General features: G+C 42.8%; 2 protein-coding genes across 8 annotated transcripts in view; one reads left to right on the forward strand and one right to left on the reverse strand.

The window, feature by feature from the left end:
• Nucleotides 1–1,234: 1,234 nt before the first annotated feature.
• Nucleotides 1,235–7,035, forward strand: LOC124009999 (ankyrin repeat domain-containing protein 33B-like). Its single transcript, XM_046322295.1, has 4 exons — nucleotides 1,235–2,273; nucleotides 5,122–5,251; nucleotides 5,461–5,601; nucleotides 5,704–7,035. Exons 1-4 carry the CDS (start codon nucleotides 1,821–1,823, stop codon nucleotides 6,516–6,518), a joined length of 1,539 nt encoding a protein of 512 aa, XP_046178251.1. The 5' UTR covers nucleotides 1,235–1,820; the 3' UTR covers nucleotides 6,519–7,035.
• A 2,839-nt stretch (nucleotides 7,036–9,874) lies between these two features.
• Nucleotides 9,875–18,253, reverse strand: part of LOC124009838 (catenin delta-2-like) — a 161,235-nt gene continuing 152,856 nt past the window's right edge. For all 7 annotated transcript variants that reach the window (XM_046322027.1, XM_046322029.1, XM_046322026.1 and 4 more), the window contains 7 exons: nucleotides 17,835–17,985; nucleotides 15,811–16,039; nucleotides 14,780–14,864; nucleotides 14,063–14,189; nucleotides 12,889–13,020; nucleotides 12,644–12,720; nucleotides 9,875–12,537 (listed from right to left, as the gene is read on the reverse strand). In XM_046322027.1, the coding sequence (XP_046177983.1) occupies nucleotides 12,286–12,537; nucleotides 12,644–12,720; nucleotides 12,889–13,020; nucleotides 14,063–14,189; nucleotides 14,780–14,864; nucleotides 15,811–16,039; nucleotides 17,835–17,985 (1,053 nt within the window). In that variant the 3' untranslated portion in view covers nucleotides 9,875–12,285. The remainder of the gene's footprint in view (nucleotides 12,538–12,643; nucleotides 12,721–12,888; nucleotides 13,021–14,062; nucleotides 14,190–14,779; nucleotides 14,865–15,810; nucleotides 16,040–17,834; nucleotides 17,986–18,253) is intronic.

Below are 18,253 nucleotides of genomic sequence, written 5' to 3' on the forward strand. Positions count from 1 at the left end.
AATCTTATTTTAACAGACACTTATTTGAATGTTAATACATTAACTTTACTACATTATTTTGCATAAGGTCCTACTACACTATTTACTACATAGCAGATCAGGGTTGCCTGGTTTTAATTGTGTACTGATTTGATATTGGGAATGAAATGTTACACTCATAAGTAGTTTAGCATTGACCTGACATACAACATATTGCTAAAGGCTTACCAGTTCAGGGGCCTAATTCTGAGGCCTACTTCAGTTGACAGCATCAACTAAGGAATCAACTACGGACATGATGTATTGCTTAATTAAAATCAGGTCCAGGGTCTACCATACACAGTAAGCAATCAATCATTTCAAGATCTGTAGATTGCAGCTGAATTTGCATAGCCCCCGCCAGAACAATCTGTAAATCCAGCATTTGACCGTGCCATTATTTTTAAATCTAATTTTCTCATTATACTGAGATCTTGAGTTTGATTGTTAGAATTCTCACTGTGTAATAGAGTGGATAGGCGTGTGTGAGGAGCAATGAACAGAAGAGACTTTCAAGAGGGCTGTTTTTGCCACCCACATGATCACATACAGTACAAATCACTAAGACTTTGGCGCTCAGACAAGCGTGGGAACTGCACTGTCAAAAGGTGCATCGTAAAACAGACACATCCAAGATACACCCAAGTCTTTAGCTGCTTCTAAAATAATGGCAAACAACAACCAAAATAATGTGAATTAGTGGCAAGAAGTGTAACTTTACACTGTAAAGGAAAATGGGGGGGGGGGGGGGGGGACGTATGTAAGAGGCCATGTTATTTTTGCTGAATCCAATTACCAGTCAGTTAAAACAGATCTAACAGCAGCCACATCCGACCGTAGATTAGGGTCATGGACAAATGTTGCACAACTCGTAAGGGTTGGAGGTAAGGAGGTAATGTCATGAAGTCACTTTTATGGGGGATACCCATGTTACTGTTGGAACCAGATTTAGTGTATGGGTATTGGATATGACACAAAACCAGTATAGCATGAGACAGGAATGCAATGAAAATGTAGCTGATGTGGTTGCACAAAATCAAAGAGATGTGGTTGTACAGATTCTAAATGATCTGTGAGTTGAGCTTTAGCTATGCAGACCAAGAAAAGTCAATACAAACGAAGCATTGTTCAACTATGCATTTTGGGAGAGAGAGAAAGAGAGAGAGCAGAGAGAGAAAGAGAAAGAGAGGAAGATAGGGAGAGAGAGGGAGAGAGAGAGAGAGTGAGGACTGATTAAAGGGATTAAGTAGCGTCAGTTTAGACAATTCTTCTCTTCCACATCGGTATAAGGAAACAAAATGATTTACAGCAGGGGAATAGAAGATTAGGGTATCAGCACAGCAGGACGTAGACACTATCTAAAATAATTAAGTGCCTTTTGTTGAACAGCATTTAGTGGGACAACTTTGGCAACAAATGCATTGAAGAGATGAATTCTCAAGCTGTCACACCGTTGTTGGTTGTTGCCATTTGGAAAGTGAGAAATACAGAAGGCAAATGAAGAGCTAATGAGAACAAGAGGATCCTTTGAGGATGACAAGGTCTTTAATGTCCTTCTAATACTTCAGAGAACAAGCTTTATTGATGGATTAAAGGGGACATTCGGAGACTTCCTCCTCAAGTGGCTTTTGAAACAGAACAAATGTTCGATCATGTTCCAGTTAGGGGTCATACTGACTTCTGCTTCCTCAACAAGACCTAGCTAAGTATTTACACTTTGAATGAGAGAGAATTGGTCAGATGAGATTGGGATTTTGGTGCCTTGTTCTTGTTGTTGTGGTGGATTTTAACCCGCGAGTTAAATGGTGCTGATCATAGAGGACTCAGGTGGAGGTGGAGGGAAGTTGTTAAAAGTTCAGCAGAATGGGATCTCTGGAGGTCAGGCGGGGGCTGTCAGGGGTCCCATAAATGAGGAGTTGGAGACAGTCACACACGACATAAATGAGGATCCTAATGTGGGAGACAATGAGGACAACAACTATTACGATGACGACGACGATGATGTCTATCAGGAATTTGAAGAGTTTGACTTTGACACATTGCCAGATCGGCCAGAGGATAGCAGGAGTATCGCCTCTGATGACTCCTTCTATCCACCTGATGAGTCTCTCAAATACAGGACTCCCAGCCCAGTCACCCCTGAACCGCTGTCTTTCTTCATGGCCTGCTACAATAACAATTCCATCATAGTGAAGATTATGATTAGGCAAGGGGTGACAGAGGAGGAAGTGAGAGAAACAGATAAGAACAACAGAGTATGTTTGCATTGTCATTAAAGAGATGAACTAGTCAATGTTCTCTGTGATTTAGAGTATGTCCATATTATCAAGTAAAGGCTAACTGTACAAACTTATAACATGGTCTCTGTTTCAATGTCCACACGAACATCCTACTTAGAATTAAGCAATGTATAATGCTGTCTACATGGTATGCTAGTATGGACATTGGAATATAGATCTTTGTAAAACGCCAGTTTCCGCAAGATGAGGAATAAGCTTTATGTTGATTTGATATGAAAGACAGCACACATTTGGGGCTTTTTGCTCCCGTTTCTGCATTTGTACTAGACACCCAAACTGTGTCATTTCTGTGGACAGTGACAATATCAGAGGAATACTCAGAGCGGTTGGTTAAGCCCTGGAACAGATGGGGGGAGGGGGGGGGGGCGTTGAAGCAGCTCGTAATCATGGCTGAGCTTTTAAAAGGTTCACCCAAGATATCAGGGTGCAGCAGGACAATACTAGGAGCGGGTTGGTGCTTCAAATCCCTTATTCTCCACACCATTCATGACCATCATGGGTACCCAACAGGTGGACATTGGGGTTAGGCATAATGCAATTTTGGTTGTGTTTCTCACTGCTGTATCCTCATCAGTGGTAAAGCAATAATACTAGGGATATAACACAGCAGCCTACACATTCAGTGACTACAATTGATCACCATATTCAAAAGGTGTTGCATGTAGATTCCATAGAGAGAAGTTCCGTGATTTTCCTCAGCATCTGATCAAGCTGAGAAACAAGGCTTACCCACTGACCTTTTAAATCCCTTCAACGCGTTGTGAAGAGACAGACTAATACAGTATAAATACGTGGAGAACTCTGCTGTCATGCTACACCTACAGTAACGCTACGTGTCTGGATGGATAAATGCAAATGTCCTCAGTTGTTTCACGTTACATCCAACACTGGCATGACATGAGCCCTAATGTGTGTTTGTATAGATGTCAACAAACACACACACAGCAGTGTTTGTCAATCAAACCCTCTGAATGCGGACTGTTTGAGCAGAGTAGAACCTTACTTTGGCAAATCTAAAACTGTACTTGTCTTTTTTCCAATTGACTCAGACAGATGATGTTCTCTCATGGGTTGTTTATACATGGGGTGTTGAATATGGAAACTTTCCGTTTGAATTCCTCTTTGGTCCCAAAGCTTTGGTATACGCCTACCTCAGACCTTTACCTTAGAGTTGAATATGGAAGCGATAAGCAGTGGGAATACTGGAAGCTCTGTGGATCCTTCAGGTTTTCATGATTAGTGGGCAAAATTATTTGTTTACGGTACACATTTTCTAAGGTATTTTCTTCAGATGGCTTAATCGTGACTTGTTTCACAGTAGCCTTGGTGACTGGGCATTTCCCCAAATCCATAAACTGGGTCATTGAGCCACCCTTGTATACTGTTACCTATACGTCATTATGCTATCTTACCATAGGGCTGGTGGACTGTGATTAGTACTGTAGGCAGCAGCAGGCAGATGGTTCAGAAAGCTCCAGAAAGACAATTAGCTGAGACTTAACTTGGAATTCCCTTGGGGATCATTAGGCCTGTCGGTTGGGGATCATTAGGCCTGTCGGTTGGGGGATCGTTAGGCCTGTCAATTGGAGATCGTTAGGCCTGTCGGTTGGGGATCATTAGGCCTGTCGGTTGGGGATCATTAGGCCTGTCGGTTGGGGATCATTAGGCCTGTCGGTTGGGGATCATTAGGCCTGTCGGTTGGGGGATCGTTAGGCCTGTCGGTTGGGGATCATTAGGCCTGTCGGTTGGGGGATCGTTAGGCCTGTCAATTGGAGATCGTTAGGCCTGTCGGTTGGGGATCATTAGGCCTGTCGGTTGGGGATCATTAGGCCTGTCGGTTGGGGATCATTAGGCCTGTCGGTTGGGGGATCGTTAGGCCTGTCAATTGGAGATCGTTAGGCCTGTCGGTTGGGGATCATTAGGCCTGTCGGTTGGGGATCATTAGGCCTGTCGGTTGGGGATCATTAGGCCTGCTGGTTGGGGGACCATTAGGCCTGTCAATTGGGGATCGTTAGGCCTGTCGGTTGGGGATCATTAGGCCGGTCGGTTGGGGATCATTAGGCCTGTCGGTTGGGGATCATTAGGCCTGTCGGTTGGGGATCATTAGGCCTGTCGGTTGGGGGATCATTAGGCCTGTCGGTTGGGGATCATTAGGCCTGTCAGTTGGGGGATCATTAGGCCTGTCGGTTGGGGATCATTAGCCCTGTCAGTTGGGGATCATTAGGCCTGTCATTTGGGGATCATTGGGCCTGTCAGTTGGGGATCATTGGGCCTGTCAGTTGGGGATCATTAGGCCTGTCAGTTGGCGTCTCTGGCTATAAGTCACCCTCCAAGCATATACGTTTATCAGTGTTGCTCAAAGTATTTGTTTATTTTGATATAGTTTCTATTCTACCGTGTCAACACAATTCTAACACCACACACCTAGAACTAGAATAGCTATTAAGGTGCCTCAAAGACCAGAGATATTGAGCACTGAGACCACGGCCTTAAGACCATAACACTCCAGGGAGTGTAACAGTGGCAGAGTCTTGGGTTGGTGAGCTTGCCTTGTGTCCTTAGTTAGCTATATCGTCATTTGTAAGCACCAGCAGCAGTCACGCCTGAACTTTGAGATCTAATGTAGACAAGTGACGTACCGGTAGTTGTGTGATGTACTATACCTTATGTGCAAGGTCAAATGTTAGAGTTGAACAGTACAACACTGTGTGTCAACAGATTTACCTTAAGGGCAAATCTTTTTTGTTGTCATCCAAAAAGAGAGATATGTCATTGACCTTTGCATGTGGTTTGTGTTTTTCAGAATGGGCTGATAGTAGCCTGTTACATGGGCTGGGTGGATGTGGTCATAGCGCTCTCTCAGTGTCCCCACATTGACGTCAACTGGCAAGACAACGAGGGGAATACAGCCCTCATGACAGCTGCTCAAGCTGGTAAGAATCCACAGATGTTTTAAAGTTGAAGGTTTGTTGGTTCCTAGTACAGTATATTTTGGGAATGTGTCAACACAAATATGATTATTCTCAATGAGAACAGACAGATTAAGCAAACAGATGTATTGATCTGGAAACAATGAGTATAATTCCACGTAGTTCATTGTGAATAAGGTGAATAACACATTTGGTTTATTTTTCAATGCCAGGTCACATTATGATATCCAGCTACTTGATCAACTACTTCTCTAACCTGGACCTAGAGCGTAGAAACTGCCATGGATTCACAGCTATGATGAAGGCAGCCATGCAAGGGAGGGCAGATGTTGTTCGTTTGCTCATGTTGTCAGGTAGAGCTAAAATATTTAGTATTTCTATGTCATTTTTTACAACGTTTTCATTGTCTCTATTTTGTTGCTGGACTGCCTTTATCTGTGTATTTCCTATAAAAGGAGCGGACGTGGAGGCGAGGGACTACGGGCGCAAGATGACCTCCAGGGAGTGGGCTTTGTTCACATGCCGCTACGAGACGGCCTACCTGATGACTCGTCTGATGGCCCAGCCGTGCGCCGAGCAGTTCTGTGAATCCTACAAGCTGGAGTGGCCCATGCTGCAGGAGCTGGTGACCCAACGCCAGGAACCCAAGAACTGCTGGCAGAAGGTGGCAGACAAAGCCTGCTGTAGGTTCTCCCTCCGCATGAAGACGGACCCTGTGGACGACGGTGTGATGGACCACATGGTGCGCATCACCACCGCCCTGTCCAGCCCATTGATCGCCACCGCCTGCCACACCGTGGCCCTGAGAAGCCCGCCCTGCATTGGGAAGCGGCGCTATGCTGTACCGGAGATCCTCAGGAAGCAGCGGGTGGACGAGCTGAAGCGCCTGGGGCCCGACCGGATCAACAACTACAAGAAGCTGTTCAATAACTCCCGGGTGCAGTTGGTCCCTAAGAAGACAGACCGGAGGGCCAGCCTGCAGACCCAAATGTTGCAGGAGGTTGCGGTGGCCGGTACGTCTGCCCTGAGGCGTGCCAGCTTGCTGCCCCTGAACATGATGAGGAGGAGCAGCGTCAGGCCGGGCATTGTAATCCCCAAGGTGAGGCTGTGCAAGGCCCCCTCGGGGCCTGCCTCCGAGAAGAGAAGGAAGAGCAAGGACCCTGCGCTCCTCCAGCTCCCCAAGTGGAGGTACAAACAGGCCAAGGAGGAGAGGAGGAGGCAAGAGGAGGAGGAGAAGCAGAGACGTTTTCCCACAGTGAGGAGGCGGTGAAAGAATTGAGCTATGAGGAGAGGGCAAAAAAATGTCAGGAGCCTTGGGAGGTGAGCCAACCTTTTATTACAATTGGTACTGAGCTGAAGAGTTGAAGTGATCACCTGCATTCGAGATTTTAAGGATTTTGCTACTAGATTATACTGTAGCCATGGAGCACCATGTCTTCCTGTCCTACATTTGGGTACTCCGTGTTGGGATGGGAACAATTGGCTTGAACTGTGCACTCACTGTGAGGAATTAATACTTGAACTTTGATCCAGATGTATTTTTGTATGCATTCTTCAGATGATGACTATGTTTGATATTTCCATTGTGAAAGGATAACTCACGCTAACACAATATTACCTCTGCACATTGTTTATTGTGTCAACGTTTCAGTCAGACATCCCCAAAAAATACTGACACCTACTGCATATTTAGGTTTATCTGAATGTTAAGGATATTCTCAAGGCAGACAGTACACTAATCAGTTGGATGTTTCCTCGGCTGTTAATAAAGGATACATGTACGTGCACTCCCCTATGTGTACTCCAGCGTTTTGGAACAGAATGTTTGCTTTTATTTGAGGGTATTTTCATACATATCTGTTTTACCATTTAGAAATGATTGCACTTTATGTATCTAGCCCTGGCGGTCATAAATATTTGTACAAATTAGTGATGTGATCATGATTAGATATAAGGAGGGGGTATGGCAATTTCTACTGTAACACTGAAGGAGCAAAACCACCTTCTGCAGGGTAATGTGATTTCACAATACAGATATATCAGATGGGGAATTCTCCATTAAAAGAACACAGCGAGGGCTGTTAAAGCTATCCCAACAAAACACTGAGCGATGTGGAATGAGATGTTTCGGTACCAAATGAGGCTCAGTTTCCCAGTGGGTACTCATTCAGGTAGATTCAGCTGGAAGAATGCAAATTGACCATTTGACTGGACAATTAAAAAGGTGATTCAATATTAATTCAATGCAATGAATAGGTGATGTAGGTCTCTAACAGTCGGCTACTATTTGACTTCCTATCAGTCAGAAGGCTATATTACGTAAAACAATGCTCCTTGTCTATGTCACAAAGGCAATCCACCACAGGATTCGCTGCCCCTTCACACAAATATCAGTGAATATTGAAAATGGTCCAGGTGATTATGTAACTGCTCTAAATTCTCTGCAGTATCACATATTTGCGTAATCACAACATGACATAATGTTAGCATTTTCACATTGAAGAAGAGATACATTTCCTTTACTGTTCCAAACGAATATCAAATTCATGGGCCACGCGGTCAGTATCTTGAGCACATTTCTGCTTAGTTGCATCGGTATCTGTATCTGCTGTGTGCATGCAGTAGTACTAGGATCGTCACTAGTTACCACAGCCAAAAAGTAATAAACCCCGCCTATTTCTAAAATGTATCTTCTTAAAATGTGATTATAAACCTAACCTTAATCACACTGCTAACTTTATGCCCAACCCTCACCTTAAATTAAGATTAAAAAGGTAATTTTAGTTTTCATTAACGCTTAGATAAAGCCAATGCTGACTTTGTGGCTGTGGTAAAGAGTGTAAAACAATACTAGACCAAAGACATGTATAACTAAACCAAGATAGACCACAGCTCAACGTTTCAAATGAGAACAAATGAGTCATAGTGGGCTGAACCAAGCAAGGCCAGGCACGAGCTAGCGAGATCCCATTGGATCCCCGTTTCCGTTAGGGAACAGCTAGTCTGTAAAGTGCGCGTGTGCAATAACTCAAATCGCCTTTGCGCTCCAAAACAACGATTAAAAAAACGTTTTACTTTGGCAAGGGGTAAAGTCTACAAAACGTTGTCCACTCTGTTCGTAAGAGTTCTAGTTGTGTTGATATCAAATGTTTAATTATGAGAAAATTAGCAGAATGTCGGCCAAAATCCATCTCGTTCAATCTTATCCCACTGTCGGCCACTGGGCTTCCTTTCACTACCATGTTTGGTAGTGGAAAAGCCAAGCGGATGCATCACATTCATACATCCTGGGAAATATCTGTTCTATCTGTAACTAGGCCGTGCAGAGTAAAATGGCAGACCCGACCTGCATGAGGAGAGTTGTCCCCAAGATACCCACTAGAGGGCACTGCAGACTGGTCCAAACAGTTGACATACAGTCAGGCTACACACAGGCCTCATAATGATGGATTCTCCCAGGATTAGCGAAGCAATTAAAATTAAAGGGATACAATGGAATATTCAATCGCTTACATTCTAAAGTATAGATCGCTTCTTTTCAGATACACTAATGCTGTATCTGGCACACTGGTGGAAAATGTTAGCATTTTCACAGAAACAGCATAGGCCTTCTTGTGCCTTCATTCATCCATTCATAATCTATGTTCTTAGCTTTTAGAGTGCAGTTTTGGGAGCTGTGATGATCCTAAGGCAGATGACAGAGAGAGGCCAGGCCACACATTTCTGATGGGCGCCACAGTGGCACGACAATGGATGGATGGTAACCTCGGATTTAGCATTACCCAACTAGGCCAGCAGCATGGCAATTAACACCTATCCCAGTGGTAATTTCACAAGGCTGCAGCTCACACAGAGCTGTCAGCATTACCTCCACTCAATGTCAAAGAGAAAACATTTAGAGAGAAACTGTAAAGACACCCCTCAATCAGTCTGCTGCCCTCAATCCCCTGGCTGAGCTGGTTGTGGAGGATTCCTATCAGATTCTGATTGGCTTGAAACTCTTCACTAAGCTTTGAGAATAGGAACATGTGGATTGGAATAAGAAAACAAATTCTTTATACAATTATTATTATTATTATTATTTTTAAATACTCTCAAAGTTACTGTAACATGCTGTCGGCACATCTAATAAATATTGGTGTAATTTTGAATTAGCGGAATGGAAGCTACAAAACAAAGCTAGGAGTTTTGTATGGTGGTTTTTTACTTCTTAACAGTCACATTCCATTAGCAAAATGAGTTCACTGCACTGAAATCATTTGGGAAGTGTCTGGTTGGAATGTTAATTAAAATCTCACACTTTTTTGTTACACCGGTCTGTCTCCCTTGGTAACAGGGGAAGTTTAGGAAACACTATGTTCTGAATCTGGAACGTCACCTCATCAAACCACCATTCAGACACACAGGGCATTGTCTCATCCACAACCGTGTCTCATCCACAATGTGATTGCAGATCAAACTTTCTATTTGAGTTGAGTTCGGTTACTTCAAAGAATCAAAATATTTTCTCTATTACTTAACTAAATGCACATATTGATATAGAGGAGTAAACATCATTCGAACACAGTGTGCACAGACAAACCACACAAAGAGTTTTTGGTAACGAACAAACAACCCCCAAAACAGTGACTCTTAGATGGTCAGTTTATATTTTTGTAGCAGTTTCAATCTGTTGAGGCAATAAAAAGTTTCACTTCTATAAAACACACTGTCTAGCAACAAAAAGGTTACTGACACAGTTCAATACAGTTTGTCAGGTATGCCTACTTTTCACAAGGACTGTGTCTGTTTTCAGATGCTAACTAATGAGAAGGGGGATCGTTTTAGGATATGATGAACAATTTGGGTGTTTGCATCATTTATTCATTGTTCAAGCATCTGAAGATAAGCCAGAAACTTCTAAAACGATATGTAGGGGAGACCAGAGCTCGTTGTCAACTTTGAACATACATTTTTCTCTCTCCTGCATTCAGTTTTAGTGTGTAGTCTACCACTATTTGAATTCACATCGACTTAAATAAGATGTGTTCATGCATTAGTGGGCAATGTCATATATTTTTCTCTATGTTGCCACATAACGTTATTGTAACATTTGATCAAAAGGAGGACTCACTATGAAACCGTGTGTCATGCTGGGGGGGAAGGGCGCTACAGGGTTTGTAGAAAACGACCACTTTTGTTCTTTCACAGATAAACACACACACAGACTGGATCATCAGCTCCATCACCACATTGACAAGTTTAAGGAAATCATCAGTTTCTTAGTCGGTGATGAAAGACGTTCACCTGTGACAATTTCAATATTCAAAGCTGGGGACATGAAGTGGCAAAATACGTTCTATAAACACCAAAATACAAAGTTCTGTAGGTGTAACTTTTAGCACCTTGTCTTGTAGTTACGAGGTCTGTGACAACTTCCGTAAATTGTGGATATTCAGCCCCTGGTCTCCCCTATTTCTCATAGCAACAACATGACTACAAAGTTAACATTTTAGTGTGCAGACCAGAAAATGAAGGTGAACAAAACCCTACATGTATTATGAAGTCTTTTCCATAATGTTGCTGCTTTAAGTGACATCCACGTCCCCACATAAAAGTATATATTTATATATAATATATATTCATACTCTATTAACAGTTTAGTCTACCATGAACTTAATTCCCACCCATTTCTGAAGAAGAAAAAAAACGGACTTTCTTAAAACATTGATTATCTTTCAACACAGATTCAACTAATTTGTACATATTTGGAGGGAATTAAGCTCTCAAAGATATTATTTCCGCCCCCTGGTAATGTTCCAGTCTTGTTACAGTGTATATATAGCTTTATTCCATTGAAACACATAAAAAAAAGCATTTACAAACTGGCATCATTAGAACCAACAACTTGCTGTTGAATGTAAACTTCAACAGAAGTTCAACGTTACCCCTCAGCTTGGATATAACCATGTTTGGCACATTTAAAAAATCTGACAATGAGCACAATTCACTAGGAGGCTTGTGGAGGGAAATTTTTTTTTCATGTAACAGAGCGTTTTAGGAAATAAAACGTATTTTGAGTATATCTATCGTCCATCCGTAAACTGTTTTAGGCAGTGGAAGAGCACCAAGGAAGTGGAATGATGCTGTTGAGCTGCTTAACTCATTTAGGTCCACCAATTCACATAATCAGATAAGCAATAACTTTGAAATCCGTCCTTCATTTCGCTGTGAAAACATGTTTCATTGCTTGTAGTGGTTTGTTTGTGTGCAGACATTGTACTCTCTATCATCCCCCAGAATGTAACAGACAGACTAACATTATGCTGAGACAATAAGGAAAGGGACACAGGCAATTGTGTAATATACACAATGCACATGTATCTCCGTAATGTACATCAAATATTTTACATCAGAATTAAGGATTAAAAAAGTAGAAATAAAAAAAGAATTATAACAAATCAAAAGATACAAAGTCTAGAAGCAATTATTTTGCCCAGAGATTATACTCCTTACACACAACACAGGTTGAAGCCGTACGTTAAAACCTAATAAGAGTTTGTGACTGACAACTATTCTCTAGCTTGTGTAAATGACACTTCATTTTCTTGTGCTTCACATACTAATCTCTTTACTATACCACATATTTACAGTTGTCTTCCTTCTAGAATACTGCTGATCATCTCCAAGATATTCCGCTCCTTACACTCCAACGCTCCAAGCTTTTGGTGGTGACCACATCATTTAATACCTTCCTTTCGGCTTTTGTGAGTTGTTTCTTAACAATATCCTGCTCTTTCTTTCTTCCTGTCTCTCTTTCCCTCCTTCCTTCTCTCTCTCTAATTCTATTCCTTCTGCTCTGTGACTCTCTCACTCTCTCTCTCTTTCTTCAAAGAAACATGGGCATGGGACCTCTCTCTCTAGGACAAACTAAACTCGCTGAAGAAATGTCTTGTAGTATGCATGCACATGCATGGCCTGTCTGTCTTAGTCTCTCTCTCGGCTCCTCTCCCCCATCACAGCACACTGCTGACGACCAGTCCTTCCTCTATAGTCCACTAGACCCAGGAGTCCGGGGAGGCTGGGTAGTGACTGGTCTCATAGTTGAGTTCACTGTAGGGGCGGGATGCTGAGTAGAAGTCCACATAGTTGCCCGTGGACTTGAGGCCCAGGTGCATGTTTAGGTCTGTGGCCTGAGGAGGGCGCTGGTGCACCTGGTCCTCGTAGAACGCCTCCTCAAACTGTACGCCAGGAGGGTTCTGAAACGGAGGGTAGGGCTCCTGGCCTGGGTTGGGCCCCTGAGCAGAGACCTATGGAACACACAGAGGTTAGATCACTACTCTGCTACTGGAGAGAGAGTACCTAACAGTGAGTGTTGCTCTTATAATGATATCAAGTCATTTCTTCATTCCTTACCTGGTTGTGTTTGATGTCATCACTGGGAGAGACGTAGGCTCCTCGGAACAATGTTGAGGTTCCACTTGAGATTTCAACTATAGGAGAGAAACAGAGAGAAGGTATGTGGTCATTGTAATCAAGTTGATTATTATAAAATGACCAAAAGGCTTCACACAGGTTTTAGAGTACACCTTATCTGATGAAAACACACTGACTCCAGAAACGAAGAGGAAACTGACGGAGGCCTTGAAATTCCTTCCTACCTGCCATGGTGTCTTTCCTCGAAGTGTGCTCACCCTTGTTGCCATGGTAACTGGCATTGGTGCCCGTTGACTCGTAGTCTGTCTTCCTCTCCTTAAGGCTGATCATCTCTCGGGGAGAGGCAGGGGCACTTGCTGCAAACACACAGATGACACATCACGTACACCATTACCAGGAAAAGACGTTTGACATCCACTTGACTCCCTTCGTCATTATTAATCCTCCCACTCTCCTACATTGACACATTCTGTTGATACCAGGCAAGGAAGCTGAGAATAAAGCAGCTGATGACAACATCAGATAACGTTACTGTGCCATAAAACGGCATGAAGAAAACACGCATGTAATGAAAACAAATACATAACTAACTAGACGGGGATCTAACATCCAGAAATAGCTCTTCTATGAAATCTTTACTTAGAGAGTTTATTGCTTTCTAATAGGATCCATTAAGTTCAGCATTTCCACTTTAAATTTCATTAAACTCCAATTAGAGCACCATGTAACCTTAATGTCCCGAACGGAATCGACAAACACCCTCTCGTCCAAGAAGATCCTCCGATAATCACCATTAAACGCAGCCAATGGCTGGCTACAGTACCAGGTTCTAGGTTTTAATAACAGTAGTACCAATACCTCTTACATTGACATTTGAGTCATTAAGCAGATGCTCTTATCCAGAGTGACTTAGAGTCGGTGCATTCTGACGACTATTCAGGTTTGTAGGCGTATTCTGCATTGGCCCTCACTGCCCCCGGAGCTAAATGTGCCTCCCAAGGTCTCTTCCATGAGGCTGCTGTGGTGACGAACAGAGACTCAGCTGTGGCATTCAAACCAGCCGTGAAGAAATCTGCTGGTGTATGTCATCCGAGTCATCCCTCCCTCCATCCTCCTCCTTTCCTCTCCTCTTCTTTCCTCTTAAAGGGTAAGTGAGTAACTGGCAGTTGCTTATTAGTGTCTGTGCACCTCCGTTTCTAAGCAGACACCACCTCATTCTTCATTCATCCTATCTTTTATCTGAAATATTACTAAGCTTCCCAATTATTTTTGTCTGAAATTCATGGACAATTTTTTTTTTGGGGGGGGATGTCTAGCAATTAAAGCTCTAAAGCCTTGTGAGTTTGCAAAAAATGTCCAATATTGTAATACTATGGGGTAAAGATAGAATACACTAACCTGAGCGATTATTGGGAGATGTCCGTACAGGCGAGATGGATGGGGTGCGGGAGGAAGAGTATGGTCTTTGTCTATCTCTTTCTATTGTAGAGGATGAGCCAACAAAATGATACTGAAAATATCCATCCTGGGGAAAAAGGAGATTCATAAGGGAACTAACAATAATGGACTGATCTATACTGCTTACTATGCTGCAGGATCATACTCTATGACCCTACTGTAAGATTTAAGATAATCTGGTCAAATACAAATGGGGTTGGAACTATACACACATTTAAATGAGGCCAAATCGAACAGGAGAACAATAAGATACTGACTGGCTAACTATTAAAGTAAAACATGCAACACCAGTCTTGCAGTTGATTTTTTGTCCCCCCCCCCTCTCAAAGCCCTTAAACCTTCAAATTCTTAATCTGTCTTTCATTAAAGCATGTTTATCTACTCTCCTCAGGTCAACATTGAGAGATTCTTTAGTTCATTAAACTGCAGCCCAGAGGGATTCCAGCTTCACTTTCACTATCGATTCATACACTTAATGAGCTCGCTGAACTGTGTCACACATGACGCATGAACTGCTGTACAGCATACATTTTTGCCCTTTACCTCCTCTCCTTTACCCCCTCTCTGGAGGACACTCCAGAGACTAAGGCGTTACACTTCCAGCAGCGCCTTCGGCAGAGTTCTTGTGGTGGCAGCAAGTTCTTTTGTATTACACACCTTTTTGTAGAGGCTGCGAAGGTCTCTGTACTGCCACATACTGTTGAGGACTTGAGAGGCTGCCTTCACCACTTTGGGTGTGTGTCTGGGAAGAGAAAAACGACACTTTATTTTCCTTGGATGAACAGAACAAAATGTTCTAATCAAAAGGTATTGAACGCTCGCTGCTGGATGAAAGGTCACTAAGCACAAAACATTAAAAAACACAAATTCAATAACAACTCAAATCTAAGCCAACATTAAATGGAAACAAGGTCATTCTGCACTTCAGCACCATAGTCATTCTTGCAACAAAAAAGAAACGAGAAAATTTGGAATGGACAAACGCAATTAGCAGAGACAAAATCCAATGAGTTTTGCATCAGAGGCCCCTCTCTCTCACACAGCACCCATCCTCTCCTCTATCTCAGCACAGCAACTCCACAAGCCACAAATGTCAGCGCTACAGGTGATTCAATTCACACCAGAGATATGGAATAATCATCAAGTTATTACATCATAGCACTGCAGATACTGTATAGCAACACTTCTCTTCTCTCAAGACTCAAAGAGTGTTTTGTCATTTCTTCTCAATGGGGCAATGCATTCTTACAGTTGTCCAGAGTCCCTAATCCTTGGCAACGTTGAGTAAGTGCATCACAGGACTATGAGGAGAGATAGCCAATTACAATACCCAATTACCTTGCTAATTGCAAACTAAAAGGTCCTAAGGGAGAACTGTTTTCATAAAATCCCAAAACAGAAAACCCACAATTAGCTACATTTAAAAGGCATGTCTTTACACTGGTGAGTTATAGGGAAAACATCAGAAAAACATCTACTAAAATACATTCAGAGGGAAACTAACAGAACAGTGCTTATGCCCGGTCAGCAGTTACATTAATTTACATTAGAGTTGAAGGTTAGGGTGAACAGAGTCTGTCTTGACAGTGGGATAACATGTTCTATAAAGTAGCTGGCCAGCACGCATGCAGCATTTGGTTCCAGGTTAGAAGATGAGAGTGAACAAAGTATGACTTCTGGACACCTACTTGTCTCCTTTGCTCCTGGCGATACCGATGAGTTTCTCGATGCCTCCAGCGTCACGCAGAGCCTTGGTGTTCTCCATGTTCTTAGTGATGACCTCGTGCAGGGCACAGCAGATAGCCGTGATGGTGTCGTCTGACATGGTCTTCCCAATAGCACCGGCAGCAGTCCCACCACTGCTGTTGTTGTTGCCCCCGGGCAAACGGTGGACCAAGTCTCTCATTGCGTACTTGCCTGTTGTGGAGAGAAAGAGACCTCATGGTTAAGTTCTACTGTACATGAACATTTAAATCTATGTGCTACCATTTAGGAAACAGATTATGAAAATCATGGGTGCAGAAAAACAATATTCTTTGATTTGATTTTAAATAAATCTGGCAAACATGCTCTCCAAAAAGCAATGTTCTGTTTGTGACCAAAATACTTTGCAAGTCACAACAGCAATATAGGGGAAAGGGTAACAAATGGTCAAGATATCAGAAACGGATAAAGACACGCAGTATTTACTAAACTTCACATGATATGACTGCTGTAATCAAACAGTAGTGGCTTACTGGCTGGTCTATGACCCCTTGTCTAACCTTGTCACCACTCTATGGACACTCGGGAGGAGAGCCTTCAAGATCAGAGATGTGCACAAGCCCCTTGTCCTATAGAGGCTACGTCCCCAATGAGCACTGAATGACTGAGCTAAAGTGGCCCTCTTGACTTGACAGGAGAACCATAAATACTGCACTTGACACTGAGGCATCTCACTTGAATCATTTTAAAAAGACAGTGCTCTAAAAACATTGGATATACTGTCGATAGTAATGATGTTTCAGCATTTACAGTAGTACAGTACACCTATGGGGCTTTAGTCACAGACAAGAGATCATAAAAGACTAGAAAAGACTAGATAGGAATAGAGAGAAGGATAGAATAAGAGAGAGAGAGAGAGAGTGGAAGGAACGATGGGTATCAGCATATGCGAAAGGCAGGAGAGAGAGAGAGAGAATAAATTCAGAGCACGGTGCTTTTAATAATTCACAATAGGGCCTCAATCTCCCTGCCTGACATTCACAGCTATATGATGAGGTTTTAATACATTGTCTGGTCAATGGGTCTTTTTTAAGACCCCGCTCAGCACTCCTACAAGACTGTAGGCCTGAGGACACTACATTTGCAGCTGGGATGGAAATGTCAATCCCCTCACGTTTAAAAGAAAGGCCTGGGAATGGGAACGACAGGGACGGTCTAGTCCTGCCAGGGCACAGTCACTATGCTGCGATTCATGGTAAAAGCATTAGCAACTACAACAGATGTGTGTAATGTAGATAAACAAAGAAACAGACAATCATTTGGAGCACATTCCATGATATTCAAATATAATATGCCCATTTTAGCAGCTATGACGTCAGAAAAAAATGTAATATGATAATTATTTTAAAGAAGTATCCCTCAATAAAATACTCTTCTAAACTAAAGCTATTAAAACTACAGTAAAAATCCCACCAAGTATACCCCATCATTGCTTTACAAAGTTCTTAGATGTGTCATATATAGCCAGACATAACATTGGTTTAACATGACTTAAGCATGTAAACAGATACTTGTGGGTTACTCTATTCTATCCACAGAGTAGGACGGCTGAAGGCCTGCGGCTCTACGACATGATGCACACGTCTACTTAACACAGAGCACCAGTCTGAGACGGCAAGAGCAGTTGCTATGGAGACGGAAGTTCCAACAGAAAACCAAGTTTATCAGAGAGATCAATAGTCTTTTAGTGCCGTTATGAGGAGAATTTCAACCATGTGAACACAGTCCACAAAGAGAGCTCTGCACACCCATCTCAGCAGAGAAAGATGCTTGTATAGCTGGCTGCAGAGAAGTGCATGGATATTAGCATATGCACACACGCGCACTCACGAGCGCGCACACACACACACACACACATACGCGTGCACCAAACACACAGCAAACACACACAGAGAAAAAAAAACATTTGAATGTTTTCGAATACTGAATAACTGACAGCCGAACTAACCGATGAGGTCTTTGTTTCTGACGTCTAAGGCCATGTTTCTTAAAGCTGTGGCCACGGCACACACCACCCTGTCGTTGTCAATCCTCAGCAGCTCCACCAGGATGGGCAGACCCTTCTCTTTCCTCACTGCCGCACGGATATACACAGACCACTGGAGAGGAGTGGAGACAGAGAGGTCTGATTCACACACGTTTATGTTCTATGCTATCAGTCAGAGTCGGATGACTTTCTTACAGGATCTGATATCTCTTTCTTAACTAACATTACAATAAGGGAACAGACCAATGACTTAGACCATATCTATCTGTAAGAGTTATGGCATCTTGACAACGGCAGTTGGACAGCTCTGAGGAGGCCACAGCTTACTGTAGTGCTCCAGCTTTCTTGACTAATGCAGTGAGTTAACAGTCCCCAATTAG

The sequence above is a fragment of the Oncorhynchus gorbuscha genome, linkage group LG22, assembly GCF_021184085.1.
Source record: "Oncorhynchus gorbuscha isolate QuinsamMale2020 ecotype Even-year linkage group LG22, OgorEven_v1.0, whole genome shotgun sequence".
Taxonomy (NCBI): domain Eukaryota; kingdom Metazoa; phylum Chordata; class Actinopteri; order Salmoniformes; family Salmonidae; genus Oncorhynchus; species Oncorhynchus gorbuscha.